This window comes from Gracilinanus agilis, chromosome 4 (genome assembly GCF_016433145.1).
Source record: "Gracilinanus agilis isolate LMUSP501 chromosome 4, AgileGrace, whole genome shotgun sequence".
In the NCBI taxonomy this organism is placed as follows: domain Eukaryota; kingdom Metazoa; phylum Chordata; class Mammalia; order Didelphimorphia; family Didelphidae; genus Gracilinanus; species Gracilinanus agilis.
This window is the reverse complement of record NC_058133.1, coordinates 60371576-60387571: the sequence shown is the minus strand read 5'-3', so window position 1 is coordinate 60387571 and position 15996 is coordinate 60371576. Positions and strand designations below refer to the sequence as shown.

Below are 15996 nucleotides of genomic sequence, written 5' to 3'. Positions count from 1 at the left end.
CAACAGTTAGCAGAGGGGAATTTAAAATGTCAATTACTAGAAACCTCTTTATAGCTTTCTACTAAATGTGCTATCAAGATCAGAAACTGAGAATAACAAAGGCAATGAAGGCAAACAAATATATCCCCATTTTATTTTCCTATGCTTTAGAATACCTAGTTCCAAAAGATCTTGTAGTATATAAAACATTAAAACCACCAGAGACCTTGAGATAAGATTTCTAAAAGTTGTAAGCCATAGGAAACCCTCTACACACACCAGGTTGGGTGGGAGGGAAGTGGGGGTGGTGTAATATTTAATCTTCTCTTTTGTGTCCTTTAGAGCAGAGGTGTCAAACAGGAGGTACCCCCCCCCCCGCCCCAGCAAAACTTCCCAGATTAAAATGTATTGGGAAAGGCTTAACAAAATAAATAAAAATACATTTCAGCATAGAAAAAGTTCATTTGTAGTTTTCTACTTCTATAAAGAGGATCACATGGTTCCAGTTTCTATTAGAGTTTGCTTTAGGGAACTAAAGTAGTTTAGTTTGGTAACATACATGCTTTTTAACTTAAAACTCTTCCTCAGTAAGTGTTTGAGACAATAAAAGAATATCTTGACCAGAAGCAAATGTGCTTCTTGAGTCTACTTTGAAATGATCTTTAATTGGCCATAGCTACAATGTACTGCATTTTGAAATCTTAGGTTTTTTTCCAGACACTCAAGACACTAAACAAAATTAAAATGATTTAATTAGGCACAATTATTAGGGACGTGCCATGTTCAAGGCACTAGGTCAGGTATTATTAATATAAAATCAGATTATTAGTTCCTCCCCTCAAGGAACTTACATCCTGTAGGAAGAATACAACATGTACCAAGATCAGTTAAGTACAACCTAATTTGAGGCAGGAGAGTGCACTAAGAACTGGGAAGACCTGAGGAGATTTTTGCAGAATTGGTCACACTTGAGCTAACCCTCAAATGGAAAAAGAATAATTTTAAGAGGCAGCAAAGAGTTCATTCTAGTTGAGAAATAATGCAGAGGCAATGGATAGAGAACATCAAGTTCAGAAACAGAAAGTAACTGAGCTGATAGTGCATGTAGGAAGGGGAGAAAAGAGAGATAAGGCTGGAAGGCTAGATTGGAGTTCAATTGTGAAGCACCTTAAATGCCAACCTAAGGACTTTATATTTTAGTCTAGAGGCAAAAGAAGTCACTAAAGGCTTTTGAACAGAGTATTTAAATGGCTGGACAGCTAGGTGGATAGAGTGCCAGGTCTGGACCCAGAAAGACTCTTTTTCATGAGTTCAAATATGGCCTCAAACACTTAACTAAACTATGTGACTTTGGGAAAGTCACTTAATACTGTTTGCCTCAGTTTCCTCATCTGTAAAATGGGGTGGAGAAGGAAATGACAAGCCACTCCAGTATCTTTACCAAGAAAATACCAAATGAGGTCACAAAGAGTCAGAGAAGACTTAACAACAATTTAAATAGCCAGTTCCATACCTTAGGAAGATTATTTTGGCAGATAGGCCTTAACATATATAAACATATATAAACATTTTTGCAAGTTTGAGACTGCATATTTACAATATTAAATTTCATCTTCTAAGATTTGTCCTGCTTTCCTAGCCTAAGTCTTTTTTGGATCCTTTCTACTATATAATATGTCATTTACTTGATATCTGCCACTTTGTTAAGTATGCCATCTACTGTATATACCTCTAGCCTTGTGACTGATAAAAACCCTGATCACAAAAGGACCAAGCACGGATCCCTGGCGCACTCTACTGGGGACCTCCTACCAAGGAGACACTGAACTATTAAAACTCTTGTCATTAGACATATGAACAGCATGGCATGCCTGGCCAAAATCTAGGTAAATTATACCACCAACATTTGATCTAGTAGCATATTAGCCCTGGCTAAATTGGGGGGGGGGGGTAGTCTGGCATGACTTTTTTGGACAAGCCACAAAGGCTTTTGTGACGATGTTTACCCTTCTAGAAGGGGCTCGTTAACATCCCTAGGAAACAAAATGAAGTGCACTGCCTCTCCTTAGAAGACTCCAATCACTTGCCTTTCAAGAAAACTGGGATGACATTTGGTCCTGTCCAGCCTCCCCCTCTCCGTTTGGGAGGGGGGGCTCAACAAACCTCACCCACAGCTTTCAGGGCCCAAATTGTTCAGTTCATCTGACTCTGTGACCCCATTTGGGGTTTTCTTGGCAAAAATACTGGAGTGGTTAGCCACTTCAAAACTGGGAACTCAAGAACAGCTACTGTAACTTAAGTCTTCCCACTTGTCTTGGACCCATTTTTCCCCAATCCCTTTTTGTTCTATCCTCTACAGTCTAATGTAGATTGGGAAATGCTGACTGACAGGAAAACTAAAATCAAAGTAAGAGTGGATTGCTTCTGCTTCCTCCTTTAGGAGGCTCCCCTGCACTCTGAGTTACTCCAGTTCTTTCTGTTCCTTTTCTTTGAGCACAGAAGATACCAAAACAGTCCTCGCCTCCTCAGGGTTCCTTATCAGCCTCCATTCATTCTGAGCTTGAACATTTCTATGACATTCTTATGGGAACATGCCCTCCTTTTACATTCATCCTTATTTACCTGCACTCACTGTCTGCCCAAGACTTTTAAGAATATGGGTGGTTAGCAAGATCCTAGTTCTCCTCAGGCTTGGGGATTTCACTGTTGAGAATTTCCCGATGACCTGGACTATCTTCACCTGGAAAGGTTCACCTCTGGGATCTGAACCCTGAGAAAGGCTCTCTAAAACCTTATGGAAACTCATCACACACTATGCCCAGGCTTTACTCTCCTCCCACATGAGCTGTAAGATGGAAGTCACTTCGCCCCTCCCCCCAACTGTTTGTCATTTCTATTGAACCAGCAAACTGCTCCTTGTCATGCCTAGAAGGCTCTCTTCTCATTTGATTCTGGCCACACCTATGGGAGCCTTTTCCCAAACCAATGCCTTCCCTCCAAGATTCCTCAGTAAGTATCTGTTTATATTGTTCCCCTTCCTCTAGATGGAGAATCCTTGAGGGCAGGACTGTGGTTTTGTCATTCTTTTATCCCTTGTATTCCGGCATAATAGTTGGCATAGTACAATCAATGAACATTTTAAGTAATTCTGATTTTTTCCCCCATTTTAAAATTTTTGCTCAGTTTCTGAGAATGAGAAAAAAACTGAGTGATCAAAACCAGGTCAGCTCATGGGTTGGTTCTTCCCCCTTTAGAGAGAGGAAATCAAAGTAAACTAGTGAAGCATTAGTGCTTCATTTTTCTGGCACAGAGAAAACACTCCACCCAGCTTTCTGGGTAACTGAATCCTTCTACTCCTATTATGCAGCCAAGCTCATGAAGTTTACTCAATGCCTTCCCAGTTTCCTGTTTCTCTCCACTCTAATGATAATATTGCTCCCATCTCTATTAATCCTCACCAACCAACCCCAGACTCTCAGTTCTGGATTTTCTCAAATGAGTCTGACATCCAATTAGCCCTCCTTGAATTTCTCTCATTTCTTCTGAATTTAGTGCCCACTTCTTCCCCGAGTCATACGCCAGTCATGACTTTTCCCCACCACATTACTCCAGCAGAGGATAAATCTACCACCTTGCAAGAGGACATGTCATTCTTCTTGCTTCACACACACACACACACACACACCAATTTAGGTCTGTGGATTTTATCACTTTTATCCTTTCTTGGATTTTTGTCTCCCATCTCTGGTCATTTTTACAGTCACTTTTTCCTAATTTACAGCTCTTTTCTATGGTTCTAGCTTTGTCTATACCTACATAAAAACAATTTTCCCTTCCCTTTGCCTGTCAAGTCAGATCACCATTCCTTGGAGGATAAGCAACTATTTCTGTCTCACAAGCTCCAATTCCATCTTTGGCAAGAACTTCATTTTCCAATTGCACTGACTGACAATAGAAATTTAAGTAAAAATAAAGGAGGTAATAAGTTATTTGACCAAAGTAACAGAAAATAAAAATAAAATCTACATTAGGAAAAAAACGAAAGGGAGACTAATTTACAATTCTTAAACTTATTAAGAAATGCAAAATAAGCTCAATGAGTATGACAAATGGCAAGATGCAACTAAACAGTCAAATATCCCTACACAAAGTACAGGTAAAAAAACAAAATAAATAATATAACCACTATTCAAAAATCAGGATTCAAAATGAAGGGCTACTTCATATTATTAGATGAAGCTATGTTAACATTCAAAAGGGAGGGAAAAAAGAAGAGAGGAACTATAACAAGAACTAATGAAGGAGAGAGGTATTTTTCCTATCAGATTTCATGTGTATCATAAATCAGCATTTAAGATTTCTTAGCAGATAAAATATGGACAGAATGAAAAGATAACCCTGAAGTAGGACAATGTATTCCATTAGTCATTTGTTTGATGAGACAACAGAAGTCATGTCATAAGTTCCTTTTTTTTTTTAAACCATATTCTATGCCTCATCATCCTTCTTCTCTCATTTCTCCTTACTCGAGGAAAAGTAAGGTAGAAACCTATAGCTATATTCTCAATATAGCTAACAGCCAAATCCCTTTTCCTCTGAATCTTGGCAGGAAAGGGAAACTTGGGGCTAAAGGGGGGAACGCTTAATTGATCATATGAGAACTACTGTTGACCTCAAGCCCAATAGGTCAAATGCTCTCTAGCAAGTATATCATATAATGATTGAAATAAATGTTTAGCTTATTAAAAAGATTAAGATAGGGAAAAGATAGCTGAATTTTGTGTCTGAAAGGTTGCCCAGGGCCTTACACTAGAAGGCACTCAAATATTTATTAAATCGTACTGAGGCAGGGTAAGACCACAGATTTAAAATCAGAAGGGCCTCTGAAGGTCACAAAGCCTTTCATTTTACAGATGAGAAGACTGAAGCAAAGTGCTGTGTGTCCTACAGCTAAGCAGAAGAGGTGGGGTCTGACTCCAAACTCTCTACTGTCCTGTACTTGCGTGTTAGATCAGACCTAGTTGACACACAATCCTAAAGAATATAGTGTATGGAGCCTTATGACAGCTGTTTTGCCAATTTACAAGTGGAACTCATGTTTCAGATGAATGAGAATGCTGGAGGGCATTATTATAAATGAGTCAGTCAAAGTACAGCAATGGAAAATCTGTTTGTGCAGTGACTACTTTACAATTAAATGGCTAAGTCAAATTAATTAGTTAGAAGGACCACGATTATGGTTGTTAACCAATATCTGGATATAATTGATGTGAAATAAAAAAGACCTTAGATTAGTTTCCATAAGCTATCCAGATTCCATAAGATTAATTTATTTTTAAAAAGTTAAGTGATTAAATTTAATATTTTACTATTCAAGAATATACTTTAAGAGTGGAATAGCAGTATTCGCTATCCAATTAACAATTTAAATTTCATGAGAACTCAATTAAAAAATTTTCTATTAAGTAGATCTCTAGACACATTTTTATTTTTAACATTACAAAGTTAAGCTGGCGTATTTCAAATATATTAGATTCACTCTCTTTATTCCCATCTTCTATTTGTTCAGCAAAATTCTTTGTTTAATTCAGAGACAAGAAAAACAAGTTCAAACTATGTTAAATGCTAGGGTTTAGAACTAGCACTTTGAGTTGGCTCTTAAACACAGAAAGTGTTTATGCCCGCCCATTACTACATACAGTCTACAGGTACTATGCTATGAGATATGTGATTATCTGTTTAACATATAAATACGTAGTTATTTTTTTTAGCTTGGAAATTAAAAAGGCTTTCATAAAAGTAAATAAAATCAACTTAGGGAAGGCTAAGATGTTATCCTAATACACAACTTTACAGACATTGCTTGCATTACTACATAGGGATTCCATGAAAGCATTCAGATATCACAAAGCTAACTCATGAGAATTCCAAGTTTACAGGGAGACCAGGCACATGTGGCAGGCCTCCATACAAGTTATTGAAATAGAATAGCACAGTCACAGGAGTCAATGCAACAAATTTTATTTTTGTAACTTATCAACATGGTAAGTCTCCCCAAGTACATTTGTAATAACCACTGAAATTGTTCTCAGAGGTGAGCCAGATACTAAATTAACAAAGCTGTTCATCCAATATAGTCTAAACTAGTTGACAATTTAACATCATATCCTCTAAATGCCAAATGCTGTCTCCAGAACATTAAAAAATTGCTCCTCCTGAATATATGTAATGATAAGGTAGTTACTTTTCAAAAACAGAATTGTTAAGTTTCTTTTCTTTCAAAACAATTTTAAATTCTGAATATAAAGCCTAGGTAATCTGAAAATAAGATTACAAAATAAAGTTTGGTGTAACAACCTAACAGTAGGGTAAAAAAGTTTCCTAATACCACTAGCATTCTTTTTCTCAAACAAAAAAAACTCATTTAAATCTGATAAACCACTCAATTATTTATGTTTCCAGGCACTATTTCCATTAATTTTATTTCTAACAACTTTCCCCCTGTTCCTGGAAAAGACTCAAGACTATTTGCTTTTCAAAACTATAATGTGGATTTAAAAAACACTAGCACCCTCCTTCACTTAAGCAACAATCTTGTTTTTTCCCCCTTATTTCCCATGGAAATCCTTAATTCCTGCTGCCCTGGGTTTGAAAGCTTAAGACTAACTGCTTGGCCACACCAAGGTAAGAGCTGATCTTATTAGGATTAAACAATGAATGCAGAGATCATGCAGCCTTCAGTCATCAAACAGCATATTTGACTTCACCATTTCCCCTGAAGCAGATGAAGCACATCAATGGTCTACCCTATCTATAAATTAAAACCCTACATACAATAAGTCCCAATTCTCTTTTAACTTGTAATCTCAGGATAGTTCCCAATGATTCAATTTCAGATTCATTCAAGCTCAAGTCTTTCAGAGCCAAAATACCCTTCACCAAAAGAATTCCCAACAGTCAGTTCCCACATCCCACCCCAGCCCTTATACTCACTTGCAGCCTGACAATGAAATCGGAAGCCTCGTGGTACCTCGCCTGCAATAAGTCAGAGAAACAAGAGAACTCCATTAACAGAGGACAGCAGCTTGAAACTGAAATGGACACACTGTGGGGCAGCTGGGAGTAACTAAATTATCATGGGGTATTAAAGCTGGGTAACCATCACTGCCATGGCTATAAAATACTTTCAAGGAGTCTATCAAGATATGGTTACACGGGACATATCTTAAATAGGTTATACAGGCTAATTTTACTTCAGCATGTGATCTAATGGTTTATTTTTAAGAAAACACCACCAGAGAAACCTGTTGAGCAGGGAAAGAGGAGAGCCCATCAAGGAACAGTTTCCTACTCTGGCCTAAGCAACATCCCCAAGAAAACCAGAGGACAGTGCTCCATTCCTCCATGTTCTAAGCCAAAGCTGCCACCCAACCATTTCCCCTCCCTTGGACTCTTCCTACTCACCTCACCGCTTCTGAGTCCTCTACCAAAGCATCACCATCATCCTCATTTCTCCACCCACTAAATATAGCTTTTCTCTACGGCTCTGCTCTCTCCATGATTTCTCTCAGCGATCTTAGCAGAATCCAGGGGATTAATTAGATCTCCTTGCAGTTAAATCCTAATTCACTCTGTTCCTCCCAATCTTTCTAGTCCTATATCATGACTGCTAAATTTCTCCACCTAAGTGTCCCTTAGACATGTTAAAAACTCTTCTCCTTGAGCATGCTCTAACTTCCCCTCTTCTATTCAGGGTGTCATCATCTTTGCAGGCACCCAGGTCTTAACGTTCCATCCATCCTGACTGCTCTGTCAGCCATCACACACAGCCAATGCGTTGCCAAGCTCTGGGGGATGACAACCTCTCTTCCATAAAGCCCCTTTCTTTCCATCCACAGGCCCTCATCACTTCTCCAAGAGACTTCTGCTCTCTTGCCTCTTCTTTCACCCATCTAGCCTCCCCAGGGCCGTTAAAGCTCCTTTAGCCCAACAATGGCCACATTACTCACAAAGCTCCTGTGGCTTCTAATTGCCTCTAGGTAAAGAAAAATACCAATTAAAGACTGTCATCCGGTTCCAACTTAGAACAGTCACATTGGTTTCTCCCACATCCTCTGTTCCAACAAAACCGGGCCACTTGCTGTTCTTGCCTGATAATATTCGATTTCCCAACTCCATTCCTTCACTGTTTTTCCCTCTCTTGTACTATTCACCTTCTGACCATGTCTTTCAAGATCTCCATGTTCCTTCAAGAACTGCTCCAGATCCTCCCTTTTCTTATTGCTTTTTTTATCAGCACCCCCAAATTACACATTTACTGCTGCTTATCCATTCCATACAGCAGAGCTCCCCGAGAGCAAGGCCTATAGTACGTGGCTTAGGACTTACACAGGAGAGCTTGCTTTGTAGCTCTCTATGCAAGAGGATCACATGGAATTTAAGAGCTGAAGGCACCAGAAATCATATACACTGTCCAATCCCTGAACCCCAAACCCAGGTAGGACCTCCCAACAAGTGTCTGCCCACCCTCTGCTTCAGACCTCTAGGGAATAAGGGCTTCCATTCCCAAGATGGCTCCTGGGACTCAGCCCTAAGGGTTTCTCTTCCTCACACAGAGCTTTAAACTTGCCCCAGTGCCACTTCCACCCTCTGCTCTTTGGGGCTAAGAAGAACTAGTCATCTCTCTTTTACATGTTGGCCTTTCAAAGACTTGAAAAAAGAGCCACCATCATGACTCAAGGGGAAAAGTGGTGTCTTGAGTATAAGGGCACACACGTCCCTCTACCCCATATTTCGCAACTATCACAACCAGGTATAGCCACACACATCCATCTGCTTGTGCTACATTTCAGAGGATTGTCATCTGAACCTCAACAAATACATTTAAGACGGCTTTCCTCCTCCCCCTCCTCCTCCCCACTCCATAGTTACTCACCAGGGTCTATAAATCGGTGGAATTCAGCCACAATTCCTTCTTGAAGTGAATATTTGATACAGCCAATTTCACAAGGGAGGAAGCGCTGTTCACAGTGAGGAGGTAGCTCTCCATGGCTAAAAATGTTCAAAAAGTAAAAAAAACTTCCAAGCACAGCTGAAAGAATAACAGAGGAATTAAAAGGTTCAAATTAGCAGATAAGTCCCTCAAGCAGGTCCTTTTTGAAAAGCTACCACGTTAGGTCCTGATTCAAGGGGTGAACAGGTATTCACTTGTATGTTTCCTTTACTTCTAAAACCTAACCATAACCCCAATTCTCTGGATCCCATCTTAGCACTGCTACATAAACAGTCAATTTAATGCAGTTAAATAGGGATAGCTGATTCCCAAGTTGATTAGCCTTGCTGCTAGATAACAGTATTTCAACAGCCACAAAACCATTTAAACATGAACAGGAATCCAAATTTATACAAGTTAAACTCATAAAATACCCGAATCTTGCTACTGAGAGATGTACTGTTATTTCTCAGCAATCTGAAACTTGTGCCAAGTTGGGATCCACATTCAATGAATGAGAAGAAATTAGTTATGGGAACACGGTCTAATCGGGCTAGAAGTATTGTGCAACTAGCCAAGGGTAACTACATGTAAAAGTTTTTTAAGACAACACTTTACACAGCGCTTCCAAGTTTATAAAGCACTCTATATTCTCACTTGAGCCTACAATCATTATTCTCATTTTACAAATGATGAAGCCAAAGTTAAACTTGTCTAGTCACACAGGTGATAAGTGTTGGAAGATTTTGAATCCAGGTCTCACCCCATTGTTTTGCCTCCCATTTATCCATAAATCTGGAGGTGGCAAAGGGTGGAGAATGTACCTGTTTTCCCCTTATTTGGACAGTAGCCACCCCTCTGTTCAAGTACAACAATTCTTGCAAGCCAAAGCTAGGACCCCGACTGTGCTCTGGATGGAGCTGGGCAGTGACAAAGGTGAAGCACTTGGGTGTTGCTTCAGACCAGAAAATAAGTCCTGGCTCTACTGCTTTCATACTTGTGTAACTTCCAATGAGATATATAATCCCTCTGGGACTCAGTGTGCTCATCTGTAACATGAGTGGGTTGAACTATCTTATCTCTAAGATCTCTTGCAGCTCTATGATCTTATGAAAGAAAATGTAGCTATAACTCTTTCTATGCTAGTTCAAGAATCCATCTCAACCTTTACAGTTTGTACCTATGTCTTTAAGGTACAAATACAAAGTTGGGAAGACCTGAGTTCAAATCCAGCCTCAAACACTAGCTGTGTGATTCTATTTGCCTTCATCCACTGGAGAAGGAAATGACAAACCACTCCAGGATCTCTGCCTACAAAGCCCCATGGATAGTACTGGTGTACTGGGGTCATGAAGAACTGGAAATGACCAAACAACATAAATGGTTTAGGTCACCTTCAGCAAGCCCTAGAAGTCTTGTTCATCATCCCTTTTAACTAGAAAGGATTATGGAGTTCGGTCAACACATACCCAGTCTGTTTGCTCAACATTCTTGTTCTTTTAGAATATTACTACTATTTGATCCACTGGTCTAAATTATCTTCTCTGAAAGTACCCAAAGTATATTAGCATGACCATACCCTGATCACTCTTCAAAGACAGACTTGATACATCTGGAAGTGAAACATTCTGAGTCTGTACAGGGGGAGGCTGGTTCACTGATGCAAAGAGTGCTGTGGGAACAGGTGTCTAGGTAAGAAGAGATAATCAAATTAAAATATATTTCTATAAATCCATTATGCAACCAGCCCAGTGCTAGGTGCAGTAATATCAACAGCCTGGCCAAAGAGGACTAAAACCTGCTCTTATCTTCTTTAAATCTACAGCTATGAAACAACATGGGAGTGCGTTAATGAATAATTTGAGGAGTGACCAGATGATAGCAAAACCTAAAAACTAACAGTTTTTAAGAGATACAGGTAGAAAAAAATGTTATTATTAAGGGTGGAAATAGAAAATGGAAAGAGAAAACCAAATCAACTCCACGTTCCTTGACATAAATCAGAAGCACAATTTTTACTGAAGTATCACAAATGCCTCAAACTCCAGGCTTACTCACTTACAAACCATCCATTAACGTCTCCCAGACTTATTACTTTACTTATCATCACACCTGCAATCTATTCTACTTGCATAATTTTTTAAAAAATTAAAAAACCCTCGTTCCCGGTTTTAAGAAATAAAAGGCCCATGCCTCAGAGTCCAGTTTGCCTTTAAAGACCTAGCAGACCACTCTCGGCCTGACCAAGTTCTTTCCTTTACTGTCTTGGTTAACTTCAGATTCAGCCTAACAATAACTTCAGGCCACCGACCATTACAAGACAAACACGGGCAACGGGGACGGACTTGTTGATTTTTAAAACGAGAAATCTGGAGACGGCCCATGAAACGGCCGTGCTTTCCTCGAGGCAAAGCCCCCTGCCTGGCGCCCCCCTGCCACCCTCCGCCCTCACTGGGGTTGCTTCTTTACCCCCAGTTTTACCTGCTTCCCAGGTGGCGAAGGGGCCTTCCCCTGAGTTGCTTTCCACTCCCGAGCCATTTCTGCATATTTCTCTTTCTCCTCTTCCCGCAGGAGCTTGGGGGGGCCGCCGGGAGAGGGCGGAGAGGGGGCGGGAGGGGAGAAGGCAATAAAACGGACAATTACCCCCAACCAGCAAGCACGCACGGCGGCCCCCCCTCCTCAGGCCCCGGGCCGGCTCGGGGGGCGCGTCAGGCCGGCTCCTGCGCGCCCCGCCGGGGCTCGGGGACCCCCAACTCCCCCTCCCGGGCCGCGGACCGACCCCCGCCCTCTGGCCGGCCCCTCACCCCCCAGTCGGCGGAGCAGAAAGGGATGGCTTCCGCCACGCGGGTGACGGGCAGGCCCCTGCGCCGCAGCTCCGGCATCTTCTCCAGCACGAAGAAGTAGTAGGCGTTCCGGCTGGCCCTGCGGTTCGGCATGGCAGGAGGGCGGGCGGTGAGGCGGGCGGCCAAGCAGGGCAGGAAGGCGGCGGACCAGCGCAGCCTCGAGCCAGCGACACCACGGGCCGCCAGGCGCCACTCCCGGGCTCCCGCCCTTAGTAACAGCAGAACGCCGGGCCGGGCCGCCCCTCTCGGCCAATGGGAAGGCGGCGGCACGCAGCCTACCTAGAAGGGCACCGCGTGCATCGCGGAAGCCGTGCGCACGGGTGCCCGCGGCCCGAGGGCAGCGTTCCAATTGGCTGCGAGGGAGGCGGGGGGGCGGAGCCTGAGGGATGAAAAAGACCAGCGGTGGGCCAGGTGGCACGTGGGTGGGCGTGCCCATTTCAGTGCGCGTTTCCCGGGGGTGGGAGAGGACGGTCTGGGACCTTTACAACAAAGCTCCCCGCTGCGTCCCCTGAACTGGGAAGCGTGGGACAGGCTGTTTTAGAGACTAGGGCCCAAGGTTTTGCTCCATGGAACCCTGGGTCCTTCGCTTAATTAATTGACCACTCGGGCCCCTGCTGGTAAGTGCCGGTGGCCCCGAGTGCTCCCCCTGCGCTGGTCAGGAGGCAAGGTTTGGCAGGATTCCCTTCTTGGAGGGCTTTTAGTCCAAGTAATCAGCCTGCACTCGGGGAATCTTTACTCTAAGACCACTGCCTCCAGGAAGGGTACTGGTGAAGGTTTAATAATGGGCTCTCCGAGGGGTGGTTGAAAAGTAACCCTCGGTAATCCACATTATTAAGAATGTATCCATCATTTTGTCTAGACAATCAACAAGACAAAACAAGTGGTTTGCCAATTTCCAGGTGTAAAAGCTCACATTAACAATTTAACTGACTGTAGGATCCCGCAAGCCCTTCATCCAGGTAACAAATTACTGAGGCCAAAGCCATTAATGAAATTCATTAACTGATCTGAGTAGATGGGATCTGCATCAGAGAAAGGATAGCCCTAACATCAAAGTTCTTTTGAAGTAAAGGGTGTTTGGGGGGAAAAATTTCTCTTTTGCAAACAGCCAGGAGCCCATAATTCCAAAGGTCTTTCAGATGTGAACCACAAACTCAATATGTTATTAGGAATAATAGTTAATAATCATTAGATGCTTAGTTCCTTAAGGACAAGGGCTGATTTTTTTACAAAACTTACCAAAGTCAACTTGTCCTATTTTTCCACAGCTTCCTCTGTAGCTCAGGCTCCATACCTTATTATCTGTGACTCCTACACCCCATATCTAGTCCTTGCATTGGTCCACTTAAGGTTCTGTGCAATATCTTAACGCTAATACTGGATTTGAAGCTGGAAGGTTAACTGAGAGACTTTCAGTTTTATGGATTAACAAATTGAGACAATTAAGTGGTTGCTGGGTGGAGAATCACAAGTTTTAAGCTGCAAAGCAAAGATTTTAACCCTTTTTATTTCTTTCTATTATGGCATCTACCATATTCTACCATGCGCTGACTTTTAGGTTGAGAATAGGGAATTGAGCTGTTTTTCCTGAAAGCTGCCCAAGTGCTCTTTAAGAAGGCCTGTGTTTCTATTATTTGAGACCTTGGGATAGTTGGATATATTCTCTGCTCCAAGAGTTCCTTGGACTCCCCTCACTCCAGATATCAAGAACCTACCAATGAGATAGCCTCCAATTAGCCTACTTTCTTCCATGTCACTCAGTACCCTCAGCTTTTCATTCTCTGGGGATGAGGTCACAGAATTAGAAACATTTCATTTTCTGGCTGACTCCCTTACTTTGGCCTTTAGCTCTGATCTGTGCTAGCTCAGGATGAAGCTAAGGCTAAGGCTCTGTCAAGCAGACTTGCAGTAGGCTCCCAAAATCCAGATGCCCAAGGCCTGGATTCGCTGGGCCCGAGGATGTGATTTGATCATTGGATACAGGTGTACTACTAATACTAGATTCAGAAAATGCTAAAACTCAGAAATACAACAGATCCCATCTTTCTTTGTAGTGCTGGGTCCAGGTTAGACGCTAAGAAGACTTTGACATTACATCTGAAAGCTACTGGGACCTAACCTGTCTACACAGACAGAATGAGAACAGGTGTGTAAAAGGCAGAACTATGTCTGGTTAAAGAAACAGGCAGGAAAAGACACCTGTTCCATTTTTCTTTCCCTCCTTGTCAAAATCCTGGGAATCACTAAGTGAATTATTGTTTGGGTGGATCTTTGGGGGTTCAAGCAACTGCTAGAGTGCCTAATTTAGATATCCAGAATGGCTTGCTCACAAGTCAGATCTGGCGTGGCGAGTGATAAGCAGAAGGCAATATCCAATTCACTACATAACAAATCAGTTTGTATTAAAACTGTGAGACAGCAGGCTCTAGGGTTAAATCAGCTCCTTGCATTTTCTGCACAAGAAATTAATCTTTTTCCTTATATATCTGCCATTGTTCTCTACAGCTTGGATTTTTCTTTTCGGTGGGGATGGGGGGAGAGAGAGATTACCTCACCTTTGCATTTTTCTTTTTAAACCCTTTCTTAATAAAGCAATTTACTGTCCAAAAGGAAATGGAATTCAGGTTATGAACATGCTTCAGTTTCTAGGTTCAGGCTTCTGAAAGCACCTTTTTCTGTTTACTCTCTGGTATAATGGAATTAATTTTTGTTTTTTTAGCTAATATTTTGATGCAAAGGATACGGAAGATAACAAGCCTAAAAGTATAAGGGAACGGGAGTGAAGAAAACATACCGGCAAATCCCTTCTCCTCACTGTCACTCTAGGTACATATTCTTTCTAGAATATAATGTTGGAGAACAGGCTAGACTAATGATAAAGTTATCTCTTTTTTCCCTTAAAAAAGAAAAAAAAAAGGCTGACAGTGTTACTGTATTCATGTAGATGCATGTCTGTCTGTATGTAATGAAATCATGAATTTAAGAGGGCTCAGCTATATTATTTTTGTAACAATGTTGTTGCTAACAGCTACCAGCAAATCTCTGCACGGTTGTGCACCCCACCCCCCATCTCTGTGTCCTAATTTTCTCTTAATGTTCACCTTTAACTTGACAGTCTTGTTAACTCATCCTTCATTCCCTAGCCCCTCACCCTCTCAGCTCCTCCAACACTACCACCTCCAACCACGGGGCCTTCTGGGAATCTTGCTGGAACAAGGTTAGATGCCATTCTGCCATGCTTACACATTCTTCTCTGGGCTCAGCTTTAAGATGATGTTCTGTATAGATCCAAGAGCCCTTCTGTCTCAAAACAACTCTCAATTTAAGGTCTTTCTCAGCATAATGGGCCATGGCCAAAGAGGCAGAGGAAGAAGCTGCTTCTTTCTAACTGAAATGACAAATAAACAAGGTCTTGAAGCTTCTATACAGAGAATAAAGTCACAATCTGCACCCTATTACCAAGACAGAGGGGTACAAATGCCCCTACCTCCTACTTTCCCTCCTTTGAGACCTCTTTTTCCCTTTTAGGGCCTTTCCTATTTATTTAACATGACATGTAGTGAACTTTGTAATATTTTAACCTGAGCTATTTGGGCAGGGTGGAATAGGAAGAATTGAGGTCCACGTAAGACTCTATTTAGACTCAGCATCTTCCTAATTGAACCCTGTATATGTAAAGTGAATTATGAAATAATGGAGGACCAATGGCAACCAAACTCACAGGACAAATAAAAGCCCCTCCTGATTCTGGATGAACATAGATGAATAGTCTCTCTTCCATTTTCATGTTTCGACTTCCCATTCCAAATTCAACCAAATACTGATACATCTGTATTCACCTCTGAAGTCTAGCTCTCCTAAACCTATGTATGGCTTCTGCTTCTCATATGCCTTCTCAGACAGAGTGCCTCCTTTCTACAAGCTGTACAGGCTTAGAAGTAGGTAGATACAATTTACTAGATTCAACATAGTCATATACAATATCCCATTTTCCCACTCAATTTCACCCCATCACTTATCTCCATTGTTTGTCTCTCTCTATTCTTCTTGGTCTCCTGGCCATGTCTATATTTGCCCTCTCTCTGTTGCTCCCTGGCTTTGCAAAAGGTCTGTATCTCTATCACTCCCAAAGCCCTCTGGAGTTGTCTTTAAGCTCTTTTGTTATATTACTGAACCACTGCT

General features: G+C 41.7%; 2 protein-coding genes across 3 annotated transcripts in view; one reads left to right on the top strand and one right to left on the bottom strand.

Annotated features, from left to right (window-relative positions):
• The window catches only part of MAEL (maelstrom spermatogenic transposon silencer), a 30484-nt gene extending 18577 nt beyond the window's left edge, over positions 1-11907 (bottom strand). Inside the window, exons 1-5 of one of the 2 annotated variants that reach the window (XM_044677113.1) lie at positions 11776-11907; positions 11453-11545; positions 10551-10659; positions 8915-9070; positions 6973-7014 (exon numbers count right to left, since the gene is read on the bottom strand). In XM_044677113.1, the coding sequence (XP_044533048.1) occupies positions 6973-7014; positions 8915-9070; positions 10551-10659; positions 11453-11545; positions 11776-11907 (532 nt within the window). The remainder of the gene's footprint in view (positions 1-6972; positions 7015-8914; positions 9071-10550; positions 10660-11452; positions 11546-11775) is intronic. The other variant, XM_044677114.1, reaches the window with a different exon arrangement.
• A 3000-nt stretch (positions 11908-14907) lies between these two features.
• ILDR2 (immunoglobulin like domain containing receptor 2) overlaps positions 14908-15996 on the top strand; it is an 85430-nt gene continuing 84341 nt past the window's right edge. The window contains exon 1 of the mRNA XM_044677111.1: positions 14908-15031. Within this exon, the coding sequence (XP_044533046.1) occupies positions 14908-15031 (124 nt within the window). The remainder of the gene's footprint in view (positions 15032-15996) is intronic.